At 49.6% G+C, this 14,482-nt stretch overlaps 1 protein-coding gene across 2 annotated transcripts in view; it reads right to left on the reverse strand.

The window, feature by feature from the left end:
* FBXL18 (F-box and leucine rich repeat protein 18) overlaps positions 1 to 14,482 on the reverse strand; it is a 111,506-nt gene that overhangs the window by 42,489 nt on the left and 54,535 nt on the right. Inside the window, exon 5 of one of the 2 annotated variants that reach the window (XR_006415019.1) lies at positions 13,789 to 13,871. Coding sequence is in view for 1 of the 2 variants with exons in the window: in XM_044433133.1 (XP_044289068.1) it covers positions 13,850 to 13,871 (22 nt within the window). In the remaining variant the exon portion in view is untranslated. Of the gene's footprint in view, positions 1 to 13,554; positions 13,872 to 14,482 lie in introns of those variants that run through there. The other variant, XM_044433133.1, reaches the window with a different exon arrangement.

Genomic DNA, 14,482 nt, shown 5'->3' on the forward strand with positions numbered 1-14,482 from the left:
CCCCGGGCCGGTCCCCCGCGCGCCGCGCCGGCGCGGCTCGCCAAGCCCCCGCTGCACGCGCGCGCGAAGCCCTTCGGTGCACGGCGCCCCCTCCCCGCGCGCGTTTGCCCGGCCTCTGGTTTTTGAATCCCGCCGAGCGCCGCGGGCTGCTTGGCGCGCGCTCAAAGAGATCGCAAGCCCCTTCCCTCCCTCCAGCGGGTGCAGAGCCAACACAAACACCAACACCAACACGACGCGCGGCCTGCTGCCCTGGAGGTGGCAGCGCTCTCCTGGCTGCGAGGCCAGCACGTCTGGATCGCCTGCCTAGCGAGCCGGGACGAAATCTTACGGGAAGCGTAAGGGCACCCACGCACACGAATACATGCTTCCACGGGGGGAGAGCGGGGAGCACATTTCCATTCGCCCCGAGGGGCATACAGGCGGAAAAGTGACCACGCCGTTCATTTCCGGAGCGCTTTTCTTTCTTTACTCTTCAGCGGCCTTACTGGGAGCCAGTCTGGCCTAGTGCTGGCCTGGGAGTCGGGAAATCCGAGCTGTAGCACCCAAATGCTCCAGATTTCCAGCCATGACACTCCTTGGCCTGACTTGAGGCCAGTCCTGGACTCTCAGCCCGATCTACCTTGCAGGGTTGTTGCAAGGATAAAATGGAGAAGAGATCCAGAGCTCCTTGGAAGAGAAGGGCATGCAAGATATAAATGTGATGCAAGGACGATGTAGCATTATCTAGGTGGTATACAATTTACCTGGATTTCTAATTCAGCTAGCTGGGACTAAATTTCACAGAAAGCATGCCACAGGACACACTTGTGCACAAGCGTGTGCACACACACAACACAGGGGCTTTTGGTCAGTGTACTGTTAGACTGCTGGATCATCAAGCAGTGTACAAGATCTTAAAAAGATACATTACAAACATTCAAACAAAACAAGCGAACGAACAACAGCAATACGAAAGGAGAGCACGATAAAATCAGCAGCAAAGCAGAAAGCAATTGCAACATCATAAAACCAGATTAAAGCCATGACCAGGACAGTGCAGTAAAAGTGTTGTTTTCAAAATGCTTAGGAAAATGAAAACATCCTCATCTGGTGCTAAAAATCGTAACATAAACACCAAAGGAGCCTCTCTGGGGAGAGAGTTTAAGGAACGGAGCTGCCCAGCAAGACTCCCTTTCTCGTGTTGCCAAGCACCTTGTCTAATTTGATGGGGTCACAAGGAAGAGGGCATCCCATAACAATCTTAGCATTCAGGCAGGCAAGAATGGGAGGACAGATCGATTCAGGAAACCTGGACCCTATGCCTACTTTAGGCCTTACAGACGTAAGCCCACTACTCTGAGCAGGACCCAGAAACAGTGTAGTCACCAGAGCAGTTGGAGCGATGCTGGAATGACACAATCCCATTAGTCAGCCCAAATCTGCAGTCCAGCTGACCTATTTTGGACTAGCCAAACTTTCCCAAGCATTTCCAAAGACCATTTTTAATGTAACGGTTTTGATGTTCTGTTTTAATTAGGATTTAGCGTTCGGTCTGCATTTTATTATTCTTGGGTGCCTCGAGCACAGTTGTTTTGGCAGAAAGGCGGGGCATCAAAAATACATGGGAAGAAAATAAAGCCAGGGGAAGGGAAGAGGCCATGGGGGAAGATAAGCTATTTTAGTCCCAAGTGGCTGTTTTCCATCAAAATAAAACTGGCCACATTCCACACAGCGTGTTGAAAAGCATGTCTGATGCCACATATCTTGGGCATTATTGCAATCCGGCATTTAGCACACAAGGCCGTGCCAAAGCTTGCAGGAGGGATTCAAAGGAAGGCGACCAAGTGGCCTGCCACATGCATTCCGGGAGGCAGCTCAAGGCACGAGGGACAGGAAGGGTGAAAAGGTAGTTCTTTGAGGGAGGAGGAAACCTTGGAGTGGCGGATTTAAACAAGGGTAGGGGGCAGGCCAAGGACACACCATGGATGGTTTTCAAGATAGAACCAATACCTTTGTGTCCCTTCTGTTAATATTTATGTATTTATTGGATTTATATTCCACTTTCTTCTTACAATGAACTCAAAGCAGCTCACATCATTCTCCTTTTGCTCTCCATCTTATCCCCACAACAACAACCCTGTGAGGTAGGCTGGGCTGAGAGTCTGTGACTGGCCCAAAGTCACCCAGTTGGCTCCATGGCTGAGCGGGGACTAGAACCCGGATCCTCTGAGTCCCAGTCCCATGCTCTTAACCACTACAGCACACTATCTCCAACAGGAAGCCAAGGATGGGATTTTTCTTGGTTTTGCAGAAGTTCAGGGTGGTGAGTAAGGTCAGATACTTAGTTGGCAGCACCTTATTACGGCCCACATTGGCTCAGATGGTGATCGCGGGTGGAATGGTAACCAGTCATTATATTCTGGACAACTCGAGTGGCCATGTGGTTGTATGCAAGCTCAAGGTTCAGTCCCACTCCGTGCATGACTGGCACAGTCCTAATCCCATTTAGACAGGGTGGGAAAAGGCAGTACCAAAACAAAAAGAGAGAGAAAAAACCTCCCATGCTGGGAATGCCAGGGCTTCTTTTCCCCTGTCAAAACAAACAAAGGATTGTGTCCTGTATTAACCAAACGCTGAACCCATGGAAACAAACATGCAGGCAATTTTGTATGTTTCAGAAGCCCCCGGAACAGCTTACAAGCATGTTTCATGTAGCATAAAAGGAATCTGAATTAGGGCACTCGATCAATTAAAGCATTCATCACCTGTCTGTCTACTGATCAATTAAACTGAAATACATTTGCATAATACCAAAGCTTCCACATGGGAGACTCTCCCAGACATGGAAAAAAAGTCTGGGCTTACTCACAATTTAATAAACAAAGCAATCACTCACTGTTGAAAGTGAAGGTCGATTTTAATTTTTCTTTACTACTTACACTTGGAGTCCAAAGGAACCTCAAAAATAAACACCCTTCACATACAAAGCCGGCAATTATTAGGCATTTCTAATATTGGTACTGCTCCTACCCAATGAATCAAGCAAAGCGTCTATTGGTGCACCTGCCAATTACAGCTTGCAAATTAAAATCAACTTAAAATAGCCTTCCCCAACCAGGTCTGCCTCCAGAGCTTTTGGATCAAACTTTTATCAGCCTCAGTTTCCATGGTCTCTAAAGTTGGGAGTTGTATTTCAAAACATCTGGAAGGAGTCAGGTTGGGGAATGCATAATACCCAAGAGAGAACAGTGGTGGGAAAAGGAGCTAGTGAACTACACAGGAAGATGGGCATTTGCTTTATACAAGATCATATCCTTGGTCCATCTAGCCCATTATGGTCAAACCTGGCTGGGTTCAGACAACATGATAATGCGAGGTTGAGTGTGGGCTGAGTAGTTGTTGCTAAACCATAAGCTGCCTTGTTTCCTGAAGCCAGCCACACTAAGAAGCCATGAGTTGCTAACTACAAACAACCTATGGAGAGAATCCATGGCTTGTTGTTGGGTTATGATCGGTGACTGTTCACCATGGTTTGTTCTTCTAGCTGGGTTCAGACAACACAACAAGCCATGTTTCACCAGCCACCCAAGGTTCAACAAGCCCCTAAGTGTGGGTTGTTGTATTGTCTGAGCCCAGCCACTGACTAGCAGTCCCTCTTCTGGGGTTCAGGCAGGAATGACTCCTCAAAGGCCTCAAAACTTATCAGCCGTTGCTAAATTTGGCTGTGCCAAAGAGGAGTCTCCCAGGCCCCCTAAGACGGTGCCGCAAAAGGAAAATTCCATCACGGAACAGCCACGCTCCTCCTATTCATTCATGGAGGGTTCGCACTCCTCCTGGGCATTTATTAAGCATTTCCCAGCTGTAGGACTTTTCTCTGTCTAAACATGCATGGGATGGCATCTTGATTTATTATAACTATTTCCATACGCCTTGTCTGGATTCACATCCTTCCAAGGCAACAAGGGACAGAACAAAACCAAAATTGCTATAAAGTAAATAATGGGAACAAAGTTTAAATAAAATCACCAGAGCTGTGCTGGAAAATGCCCACCCACCCACCCCCCGCCCCGCAGCAGGAGGGGGCAGTGAAACTCGCACTCATCAACTTCCCACTCTTTCTGCTGGAGTCCTCCCTGAAGCGCAGTTGAGTCTTTCAGCGGCTGGGGGTCCCCCAGCAGGCTCTGAAGCCTCCTCTCCTATTCCTTCTCCCCTGGGGCAGAATCCCTCAAGGACCTCCATCTCTACTGCAGTTCTGGCCCCGCTGGGTTGGGCTCATGGGGTAGAGCCAGGACCTGGGTGGCCATGCCTTTCCTTTCCGGTTCTGGTTCTGGTTCCAAACTCAAAGAACACTCCGGGTTGTTGCCCGCCCACATTTCGCATCTGGAACAGGCAGGAATGCAGGCGACCTGCTCTCAGCCTTCCACACCCTGGTGGGATTTACTGAGCCTTGATTTTACAGTAATTATTCCTCCATTTGCACCCGTAATGCAGCACCAGCCTAGGAAAAGGTTATGTAAAATTGTGCCAGACACGCTCAGGCACCCTGAAAGTTCCTAGGAACAAAGGCAGCTGTTCCTACGTCTCCGCTTTCTCCTTCAGGGGTGACAGGGGATTTCATGAAAGGGCAGCAAAGGTAATATTGTTCTTTGCCAGGGAGGGGATGAGGTATCTGTAGGATTTTTCAGCTCGGGTGCCAAAACGTAACTTGAGCGCAGGCTTCCTTCTTGGGCACATTGGCTGGGAAGGGGGCTGGTTTGCTGTTTTGCCTCGGAAAGCCAAGTGTCCAAAGTATTTTCGGCTGGCCCTGGCTACAGTGGAATGCTTTTGTATAAATCACACCCTGTAAGGAGGTTGCCAACATCTGATACCTCCCCCTCTCCCATTTCTGAAGAGGAGGAAGAGGACCCACCGGGGTAGCAGAAAAGCAATCCAGCCAAACACATTTTTTACACATTGAGACAAGTTCCTCAAAAGACCTCTTTTGACAAGCGTTCCTGCCTGGAATGTCGGGTGTCGACTGGCCCAAACAAGCTCTGCGGGTTCTTCACAAGCCCAAGGGGCTGGAAAGAACTAACATGACAGGCAGTCTGTCTTCTGCCTCACATACCTTTCTGCAAAACCAGACTGTGGGTTTGGGATAAATAAAGCGTCAGACACTCTTCTCTGCATTCCACGGCCATCGGAGGGATGGCAGGTGAGCGTGCAGGATGGGCGGTTTTCCTTGCAGCTTTGCAGCTGGGGGATTTCCTCCCCCTACCTCCGAAAGAGAGACCACCTCGGGCCCATCTTTGCTGGCCTTACCTCCAGGCTGCTAAGGCATGACTGTGTTGCGGAGCGTTTCCCCTGGTTTTGAACAGCCCATGTAGGTTATCTCACCATCTGACATCATAAATCAACACCCTTTTATTTGGTGTGTGCTGTGTGTGTTGAGTGTTTCGATGTTTTATTACATTTTGCTAGAAGTCTTTCTTCAAGGTGCTAGATAAATGCTTCTATAAATATACATGTAAAATCGCTGTGCTATCATCTTGCCAGCCTTTGGAGCCGCTGAGAACTCTTCCTTCAGCAGAAAATCACTGTATCACTTGGCCAGGCTGCAAAGTAGGTCTTACTCTAAAGGAGAGTCCTCTGTTTGAATGGCTGTCAAAGGACACCCCTCTATTTTAAGAAGTCCTCTGTCCGAAGGCAAGAACTCTACGGAGGCCGGGACCTTAAGGGTGCCCAGCCACAATCAGCACCTGGACAGAAGATTGGAAAAATACACCTATTGCCAGGTCAGCCTTCCCCACCGTGGTGAGATGTAGTCTTGTATTTTTACTACTCTTATTAAGATGCATATATCCTACATTTTTGCTCTTGCAAAGAAACCTGAGCAGCTTACACGGTCCTTCTCATTTCTATTTTATCCCACAACAACAACCCTGTGAGGTAGGTTAGGCTGAGAGTCAGTGACTGACCCAAAGCCATCCGGGCACCTTTATGGCCAAGGAGGGAGGAATTCAATCTGGGTCCAACACACTCACGATCTCAATTTATTTAAATTATACAGATTATGTAGACACCTTTTAATTTGCACATGTTGTAAAAGATCACACTTCGCTGAGCATCTCTCTGTTATTAACACAAAAATGTGAAAAAGACCCCATCATAAATCCATTTTATTTACTATCCCCTTCTTCCTGAAGGTGCCTGGTTTTACACCCAATGCATACGAACACGACAAACTGTTAACACACAAAGAGCAGGTTCTTTACACAGGTACCTCTGCATCTGTGAACATCATGCAAATTGGTGCCCTCTTATTTGGCAGGATTTCAGTGGCTGCCCTACTCTTGTTGGAGGAAGCTGCCAAATGTGGCATCAAGCCCGCTTCAGGGCCCCACTGTGAGACCCAAGGCCTTGGCCCCTGAGATGGAGAGAAGGCTGGCAGAACACAGGAGAGCTTCCCCTTGAGAAGCATCTAGCCCAGAAAAGAATGGAGCAGTGGCTGAGAGGAGAAGGCCGGCAGGGATGAAGCATCGAAAGCCATAACACCATCCACTTAATCACCTCCAGAGTTTTAATTTGCAATGCCAGGCAGAGCTCCACTGGTCCCTGCATGTAAGAGGATGTTAAGCTCAAAAAAATGGGAGCAGAATTGACAATTTGGATCAGAAAGAAGGAAAAGGTGACGATGGCTGTTCCAGCAGCTGACCAGAAGTGAAAACAGTTTTCTCCTTGCTGACTTCTGTAATTATGAAGGATTAGAATGTACTGGAGTGTTGTCTGGAACCCACTGCAGATAGACAGAACCCGAGTGGGATTAAAGCATATCCTGGACATGAGGACGTGGCCTAGGAAGGGAAGGGAAGCTTTTAAATGCCTCCCCTGAGAAACAGATCTCTGCTATTTACAAAACCCAATGTTAAAAACAGATTGAGTGTGGCGTAACTGGAGCTTACAGGATTTCACAAACCCAGTGGAAATAAACACATCACCAGAGGGAAAGATCTCTCTCTAGTGGCACACGGGGCCCTGTCTTGGAGGGCAGAGGAGGGCTTTGCCAGGCCAGGCACATTCTTGAAAGAGGACTCCGGAGCTGGACCGAGCCCTTCTGCTTGCGGTCAAGAGTTTATATTTTTGGGAGCTTAACCTTAGCAGAACAGTTTGTCCTCAAAGACGGGCGGGTGGGGTGAGGCGGAGGACCGTGGAAGAGAACTGGGTTAGAGTGCAAGGGCAGAGGCTTGCGATATTGGACGGGCAACAGGATGGGAACGCGATCCCAGGCTTCCCAGGACTCTTAAAGGTCCGCATGCATCCCGCCAGGCACGGTGCCCCTGAGTGATCTTAACTGTTTATGCGTGAAGACAAACATATTTAAAGAGAAGTCACAGATGGGTTTTCACTGCAGTGCGAGCCCAGCATGTTTCCGGCTGTGTGCTCTGCATAGCAGATTTATACTTTGGCAAGTCGACCGTAGGGCCAGCCACCAGTCATGTGCGCCCCCCCCCCCCAGTGATGCTTTGGGTGGACTGCCCGATAAATCCATACAGTGTGCACACGGTTATACATTCACAGTAGGGTTTTGGTTTTGGTTTTGAGGAAATGTCTCAAGCACGGTTGCAAAACTGCTCGGGGATTAGGCGAGGAGTGCCTTGGGGCACAGCACGGCTGCCAGCCAATCCGCGTCTTCCAGAGCCAGCTTGCACAACGGGAAAGGCATTTTCTCTCTTTTGGCTTTTGTCCCCCAGAACTTGGGAAATGGAACATTTGCACCATATGCAAGAGAGATACCTTCACACAGAGTGTGGCGTTCCTGGAGTTACCGCTGCATAAACACGACATCTGTTTTCACTCCATGTCTGGACATAGAGTTGCAAAGAGGGAGCCCATCTATCCCAGCCTCTCAAGCTGCAGACACCACTAGAGGTCCCAGTTTTCAAATCACACCCAACCAAGTAAGGCTACGCCTCTGCCTATTATGCAGGAGTCCAGGATTTCTCTCCTTAGCTTAAAAGCAAATCATTCATTTATTGAAAGTGTTTGTCTCACGCTCCTCAGCCAAAAAAGGCTCTCAGAGTGCCTCCAAACAGCCAGTACAAACAAGACAATTCCTGCCTAGAAGCTTACAATGAGAAACATAAGAACAAAAGGATGAGGAGGGAACAGGGAAAAATGGAAACCCAGACTCCAGCTCTTGAAGTTTTTACTAGGAAGGCTATAGCCCTACTGAGAACTTTGATAGCTGTGAATGATATGCAAAAGCAGAAAATAAATAAAGCAAACGAGAAATATTCTTCTACATTTACATCACACACTCACATTGCGGCTATACTCCTTAACCCAGAAATACACCTTGTTGAATTTGGAGGGACTCACCTCCGAGGAAATATGGGGTGGATCCATTGCAGTATTGTCAAAACTGTGGGAAACAAGGATGCTCTTGGGCACAGATAATACGCAGTTTGGGAAGGGAGGAGAAATAACCCTTTCCCACTTGGCAGAGCAATTACGTGCCAACCCTTGTGACTCCCCAAATGAAAAACACACCTGTCATTACCCTAATCAGCCCTTAGAGAGACAACTAAACAATTCCCGGTAGCACAGCGATTAGGAACTCATTTACCCACCTCTCTAAAATAAAACAGAATGAAGGAAATGCGGTTTTTATGGAAGTAAGGCAAGCTTCTCTGTCTCACTGTCTTCTATGCGTTTTGGACTTCAACTCTCATCAGCCCCAGTCAGCCTGGCCAATGCCCAGGCTCAAAACTTTCCTGTGAAGTTTCTCAGAAGGCTGTGCCCCCTTTCCCCAACCACTGGTTCTTTGGTGGTTTCCTGGCCTTTGTGCAGTATTTCTCCCTTCCTAAAAGGTTAAAATACCTCTATTAAGGCTTGGTTCTATTTTTATTACTGCAGTTTTCCTATTACATGTATATGCGGCCTTTTTGTAACCCCTTACACAGAAGACAAGGCGGCTTATGTGGTCTTATTAGCAGTTAAGAGCTTTAAGATAAAAAGTCCAGTTATGATCCTACTCACCAAAACACAGAATAATCCGTTCAAGTTGCGACAACCTGGATTCGGACTGGACATCAGGAAGAGCTTCCTCACTGTCAGAGCAATACGGCTGTGGAACCAGCTGCCTGGAGAGGTGGGGGGCTCCCCCATACTGGAGGCATTCTGAAAGAAACTGGGCAGCCCTCGGAGTGGGATGGTGTGACGTGGTGTCCTGCAACAGCAGGGGGGTGGACTGGATGGCCTTCATGGCCCCTTCCAACTCTACTCTTCTATGATTCTATGAAAATGCATCTCCCACCCTTACCCTGAGCTTCTCCAAATAGAATTGGGCCCTGGGCCGAAAGGGATTCTGCACCCCCGAGTCAGAGAAATTTCAGGACATCCAAGTCTTCTATAAGCATTCACTTTTGATACGAGGATTGGTGTGTGAAAGGCCTTCAACAAGTTCACTTAAATCATCCCATGGGTGCTTTAACTCGTAACCTGGCTTGAGCATCATCTCCTGTCCTTCCCTTCAGGGAGCCATACCACACCCACGCCCCCCGCCACACAGCTCTCTGGCCTACCTAAAGAAAGGGGGTGCTGCCTCCCGTGTAGCTAAGTGCCCCCAAATATGTGTGGGAGCCTAGAATGCTCCAGAATGCCCACCCTCTGGCCCATCTGCCTCAGTCCAGAAGGCGGTCAGCACTCCAGAGTGTTTGTACAGGTGTAAGGGATCGGTAGGGAAAACCCATCCCAGAGGGAGTCATTCCCAAGCTGGGTCTAAGGACATCTCTGGAGTCCACAGTGATCTTGGTTTTGGGTGTACTATGTGGAGATCCTTGGGATCAAGGAGGAAACTCTACACCTGAGCAATCCAGGAGTTTCTCCTGGCTGCTCTGTAAGTCCAACATGGCTGAGACTCAGGAAGGAAACATACACATCTCACTCCACTGAGGCCCAGGTGCTGGAAGAGCGGAGCTGCTCCGAGATCCAGTCTGGGCTGTTGACAAAGTCACCATCCCCTGCCTGCCTCATATCAGTCGCTGTAACTGCTGCCTCCGACATCAGTGGGATGATGTGTCCACACAAGCATTCTGTCCAGACTGTCAGACAGACAGAATTCCCTCCCCAGGGATCCTCCAAACTTTCACCCCACCCTTCGTGGGTGGATGGAGATGCGGCGAGACACTCTGTAAAGGTCACCAAATCAAAATAACAGGACGGATTCCCAGGGCCAGCTCGCGAGCAGATGGGATTGGCTTCTCAAAACGTGGCAGCATCCACCCAGTTGGAGGGATTGGAGAGATGGCAGAAGGTCAGACTAGATGGCCTGGGAGACCCCTTCTGACTCGCTCTGTTTCTGTGTTTCTAGAATAAGGCTATCGGGGGCTACTCATCCTGAGGACCATTCAGGCTGACCAGAAAGAGGCCAGGACAGACCAGGAAAGCACACAGAGATACAGCAGGAACCCGTGAACTGAAGGGCTACTGCCTGGCTGGCCATTGGCAACCCCCAGCAGTCCAGCTCTCCCTGAGAGCCAGTGTGGCGTAGTGATGAAGAGCGCAGCCTGGCAATCAGGCAGCCTGGGTTCGAGTCCCCGCTCGGCCATGGAGCCAACTGGGTGCCTCTGGGCCAGTCACAGACTCTCAGCCCAGCCTACCTCACAGGGTTGTTGATATGGGATAAGAGGGAGAACAGCAGGAGGAAAATATAAGTCGCTTTAAGTTTGTTGTAAGAAAACAAGCAGGATATAAATCTAATAAATAGGGTTGCCTTTTGCAGGTATCTTATTAAAACCATGTCAGAGGGCATTGCTGGCGTTGTAATTCTTCAGCCCTTCCCTGGTCTCTGGCAATTAAATTTCTCAATGGGGAGGGTGGTAGGAATCCATCTTGTCTTCTGGCTGCACGCATCCCCATTGAGCACACATCCACACGAAAGCTTTTGCTAAGGCACAGCTGGACGTGATCTGCAATGCAGCTGCGGGGGCGCAGCTCTCCCTCCGATGCCGCATCCAAACGGTGCAGGCTGACCGTGCCAAAGGAGGGGTCCACAGCCAGAGGTGCTCGTACTGCAAGTTTTGTGGGGTGCGGGGGGAGCTCGTGTGGGTTACGGGTGTTTTCTTTCTCTCCTGGGCTGAGTGGATGATTGCAGAAGGCTCTCTCCTCTGCACAATGTCCTGGAGTCAGCACTTCTTCCCAGCGAGGCGGTAAAAGTATGCGGACGGAGGATCTCTGACTGTGGCCACACGTTGCAGGAGAAGGGGGGTGGCGCTGGCAGAGGGATCTGCATGCTCTGTAGCGGAGTCCCTTCAGGCGGATAGAAATAACATGTTCATGCAACGTATCCATTACCGGCAACCCAACGCCAAAAGCAACCGAAGCACTTTCTGCTCTGCCAGCCGAGCCCCCGCTGGGATTGGGCACCATGTCGTTTTCCAAATATACCAAGCCCCTTTCCGTTGGTAGGGAAACCGCAGGGAGCTCTACGGCCGGAGAAGCTGACTCTTCGCCATAGCTAATCATAGAGTCGAAGCAGTTCATGCTAGAGCGGCTTTGGACAACCCGAAGGAGCAGAGGGACAGGAAACGCTCCCGACAAAACACGGAGGGAAAGAAGCCGCGTTCAGGGAATGTGCAGGTGGGAGCAGACAGCGTGATGGAGTGCATTACTTCCTGCAAGTCAGATGAGGAACGTGGGCAATGAGCTTGCACAGAGTTAGGCCACTGGTCTGTCTAGCCCACTGTTGCTGGCACAGCCAGAGAGCAGCGGATCCCCAGGGTTTCAGCAAGGGTTGCTTCTTAGCCCTTGCTAGAGATGCCCAAAGATGGAGCCTTCCGCGTGCAGAGTTGGAGCTTTACCACTGAGTTTCATGAGGCAGAACGAGGCCAAATCTTCTGGTGCCATGCCAAGCTGGCAAACTGTGTTGCTTTCATACAAGCCGAAAGGCAAGGCAATACGACTGCAGACCATCAGCACAGGTGAACCATCGGTTCGGGCGGCGGGCGGGGGGGATTCGCTTTATTGTGTCCGTGCTGCCAGGAGAGGGGCTCGCCTGCGACTTTCTGCCTCGGTTTCCAAAATAACTCACCTCTTGGAAGCCGTGCGACTTGAGCTCTGCACCTCCAGCAATGGAATGTCTCGGATTGGACCTGGGCCCGTCAGGGGGCTATCAAATCTATCATGGTTATTTATTTATTTAAAGTTGTCATATGCTGTCCCCTTGCTACACAGCCTCAGGACGGCTTACAGAAAGAAGGCAGGGACACATCAGGCAGGGAGCACACGGGACCAATCAAGCAGACTGTGATGAAGTGGACTGAGCCTCTCGGCTGGTTGGGGAGGATGGGAGTTGCAGCCCAGAACATCCGGAGATGATGCTTTGACCTCGGAAAGGGGAGTCAGCGCCCCGACCCTGTGCCCTCTTGCACCCAGCATGGAAAGGACCAGCAAGCTGGTCGCCGGTCAGAAAATCAACCTCGGAGAGGGAGAAAAGGGGGTGTTCCAATGGGTGGGGAGAACAGAGGGGCGACCCCGAGTCTCTTCCAACCTCCTTCTCTCCCTCTCTGAAGTGCTGTCGCCAGAAAAGCCTGCCTAACAGAAAAACGCAAAGATCGGAAGATTGGGAAGCAAAGACCGCCTCCACCACTCCTCCCACCCTTACTAGCGTCAGCCTGGCAAGGCCCAGGACTCGTGCAAGCTGCTGAATCAGGAGGCTCCCATCTCGCAGGGATGCTGCCCCTGAGACAGCGCCCCTACGATCGACCGGGGACTGCCTGGTTCGCAGTTCACACGCAGTGCCCCTGCCCTGCCAAAAGCGTCATGGAAAAAGCATGAGTTGAGATTGTAATGAACAAGGGGGCTCATGTTGACCTATAAAAGCCCCTGCGAAGCTTAGAGCTTGTATATATATTGAGATATAGATGTGTAGATACATTGACATGCAGAGAGAGAGAGAGAGAGAGAGAGAGAGAGGGAGTGAGCGAGCGAGCGAGCGAGCAGGCTGAATGCTACCTCCAAGAGGGTGCTCTTTGTGGCAACCCCCAAACTCTGGTATTCTTTCGGCACCGGGTTGGGACCGCCTTCCGTGCTGAGGCATTTCACATTCCTAAACAGTTCACAGGATGGGAGTAGGGAGTTACATCAGCCATTTCAGTAGGCCCCAATTTATGAACCTGCCCTAACTCTTTAAGTAGTTTAAAACTCAGATTTCAGTCTCAGGTGAAATGCAATGCTTCGGTTGCTGCTGCTGCTGTTCTGGTTGTCTATATTGTAGTTTATGGTGTTTTATGCATTGTTGTACACAAGGAGAGCTTGGGGCACTGGGTGGCACAGGAGCAAAACAAAACTATTAAACGAAAAGACATAAGCTCCCCTCCTTGGTTCCACTCACCCTCATTTGCATTCCCCCATAAGGAACCAAGCAAGCAATATGCGGGCCTTGCTTTCTGGCTGAAACCTTCTTAGCTGAACTGAGAAATGGTAGGGTGTTGTTTACAGGGCCTCCCCTGGGGCCAATCAAGCCCAAATCCTTCAAATGCTTTCTGCCAGGAACCCTCTCGGCCTGCCCCTGCTGGCATTTAGAAAGCCAACACACATATTTCTGTTCAGACAGGCATTCTAGGAGGGAGTGGCGGATGGTTTGGGCATTAACCTGGGACAGAGAACTTTCCTAGGAAATAAGTGACTGTGTATTCCTCGGATTTTTTTTTCTTTTTTTGAAACATCTCATTTCAAAAGCATCACATTTTAAAATGTTGGAATCATTAAAAAGATGGGTTGGAATTTAGCATGTGGCTGGAGAAACTGTGCTTGTGCATAGTAACTTACCATTCTGAGAGTGCCTCCTGGGTGCTGGCATTCCAGAGAAGTTCTGGAGAAAGCTCCTGTCTCAAATTAAACCCTCGTTAGATCTGGAAAGAAAGAGAGAAACACAGCAGCGGGAGATGAGTTATTCCTCGGCTTCTGAACTTTGGTGTGCAATTTCCAGATCAAAGTCGCTTCATTTATCAATAAAAATATTTTTATTGTTTCCTGAAGACCAAAGAGCCATATCCGTCTGCGACTCCCTTTGGCAGACCTTCAAACTCTTACCTCTTCGGGCTTATCTAGCCCCCTTACCACACGGGAACCTTATCTCCTGCCTGGCAATTTGTTTTAATTTTGCACTGCTTCCTTTGAAGTGTACACAGCTGCCACTGAGGTTTTGTAATCAGTAATATCGCTGGCACTGAAAAGAAAGCGAGAGCACCTTGCAAGAGATCAGCCGCCAAGGTCCAACCAGAGCTCGCCTTGCATGAGCCCACCTGCAAGTCAGGATTTACATCACAACTTGCATACACCTGATCTGTGTTTTCTCTGCCGGTGGTGGTGTTGCTTCGGCCGCTTTGTTTTGCACCCCTCTGGCAGCAACTGGCTATTTTGTAGGCTGATTTAGCTACTTCTACAAAACAGCCAGTTTAGGAACTTCTGCATATTTAGAAGTTTCTTTAGATATTTCAACACACATACGATTTTTTTGTTA

The sequence above is a fragment of the Varanus komodoensis genome, unplaced genomic scaffold, assembly GCF_004798865.1.
Source record: "Varanus komodoensis strain SLA01 unplaced genomic scaffold, ASM479886v1 scaffold26, whole genome shotgun sequence".
Lineage (NCBI taxonomy): Eukaryota > Metazoa > Chordata > Lepidosauria > Squamata > Varanidae > Varanus > Varanus komodoensis.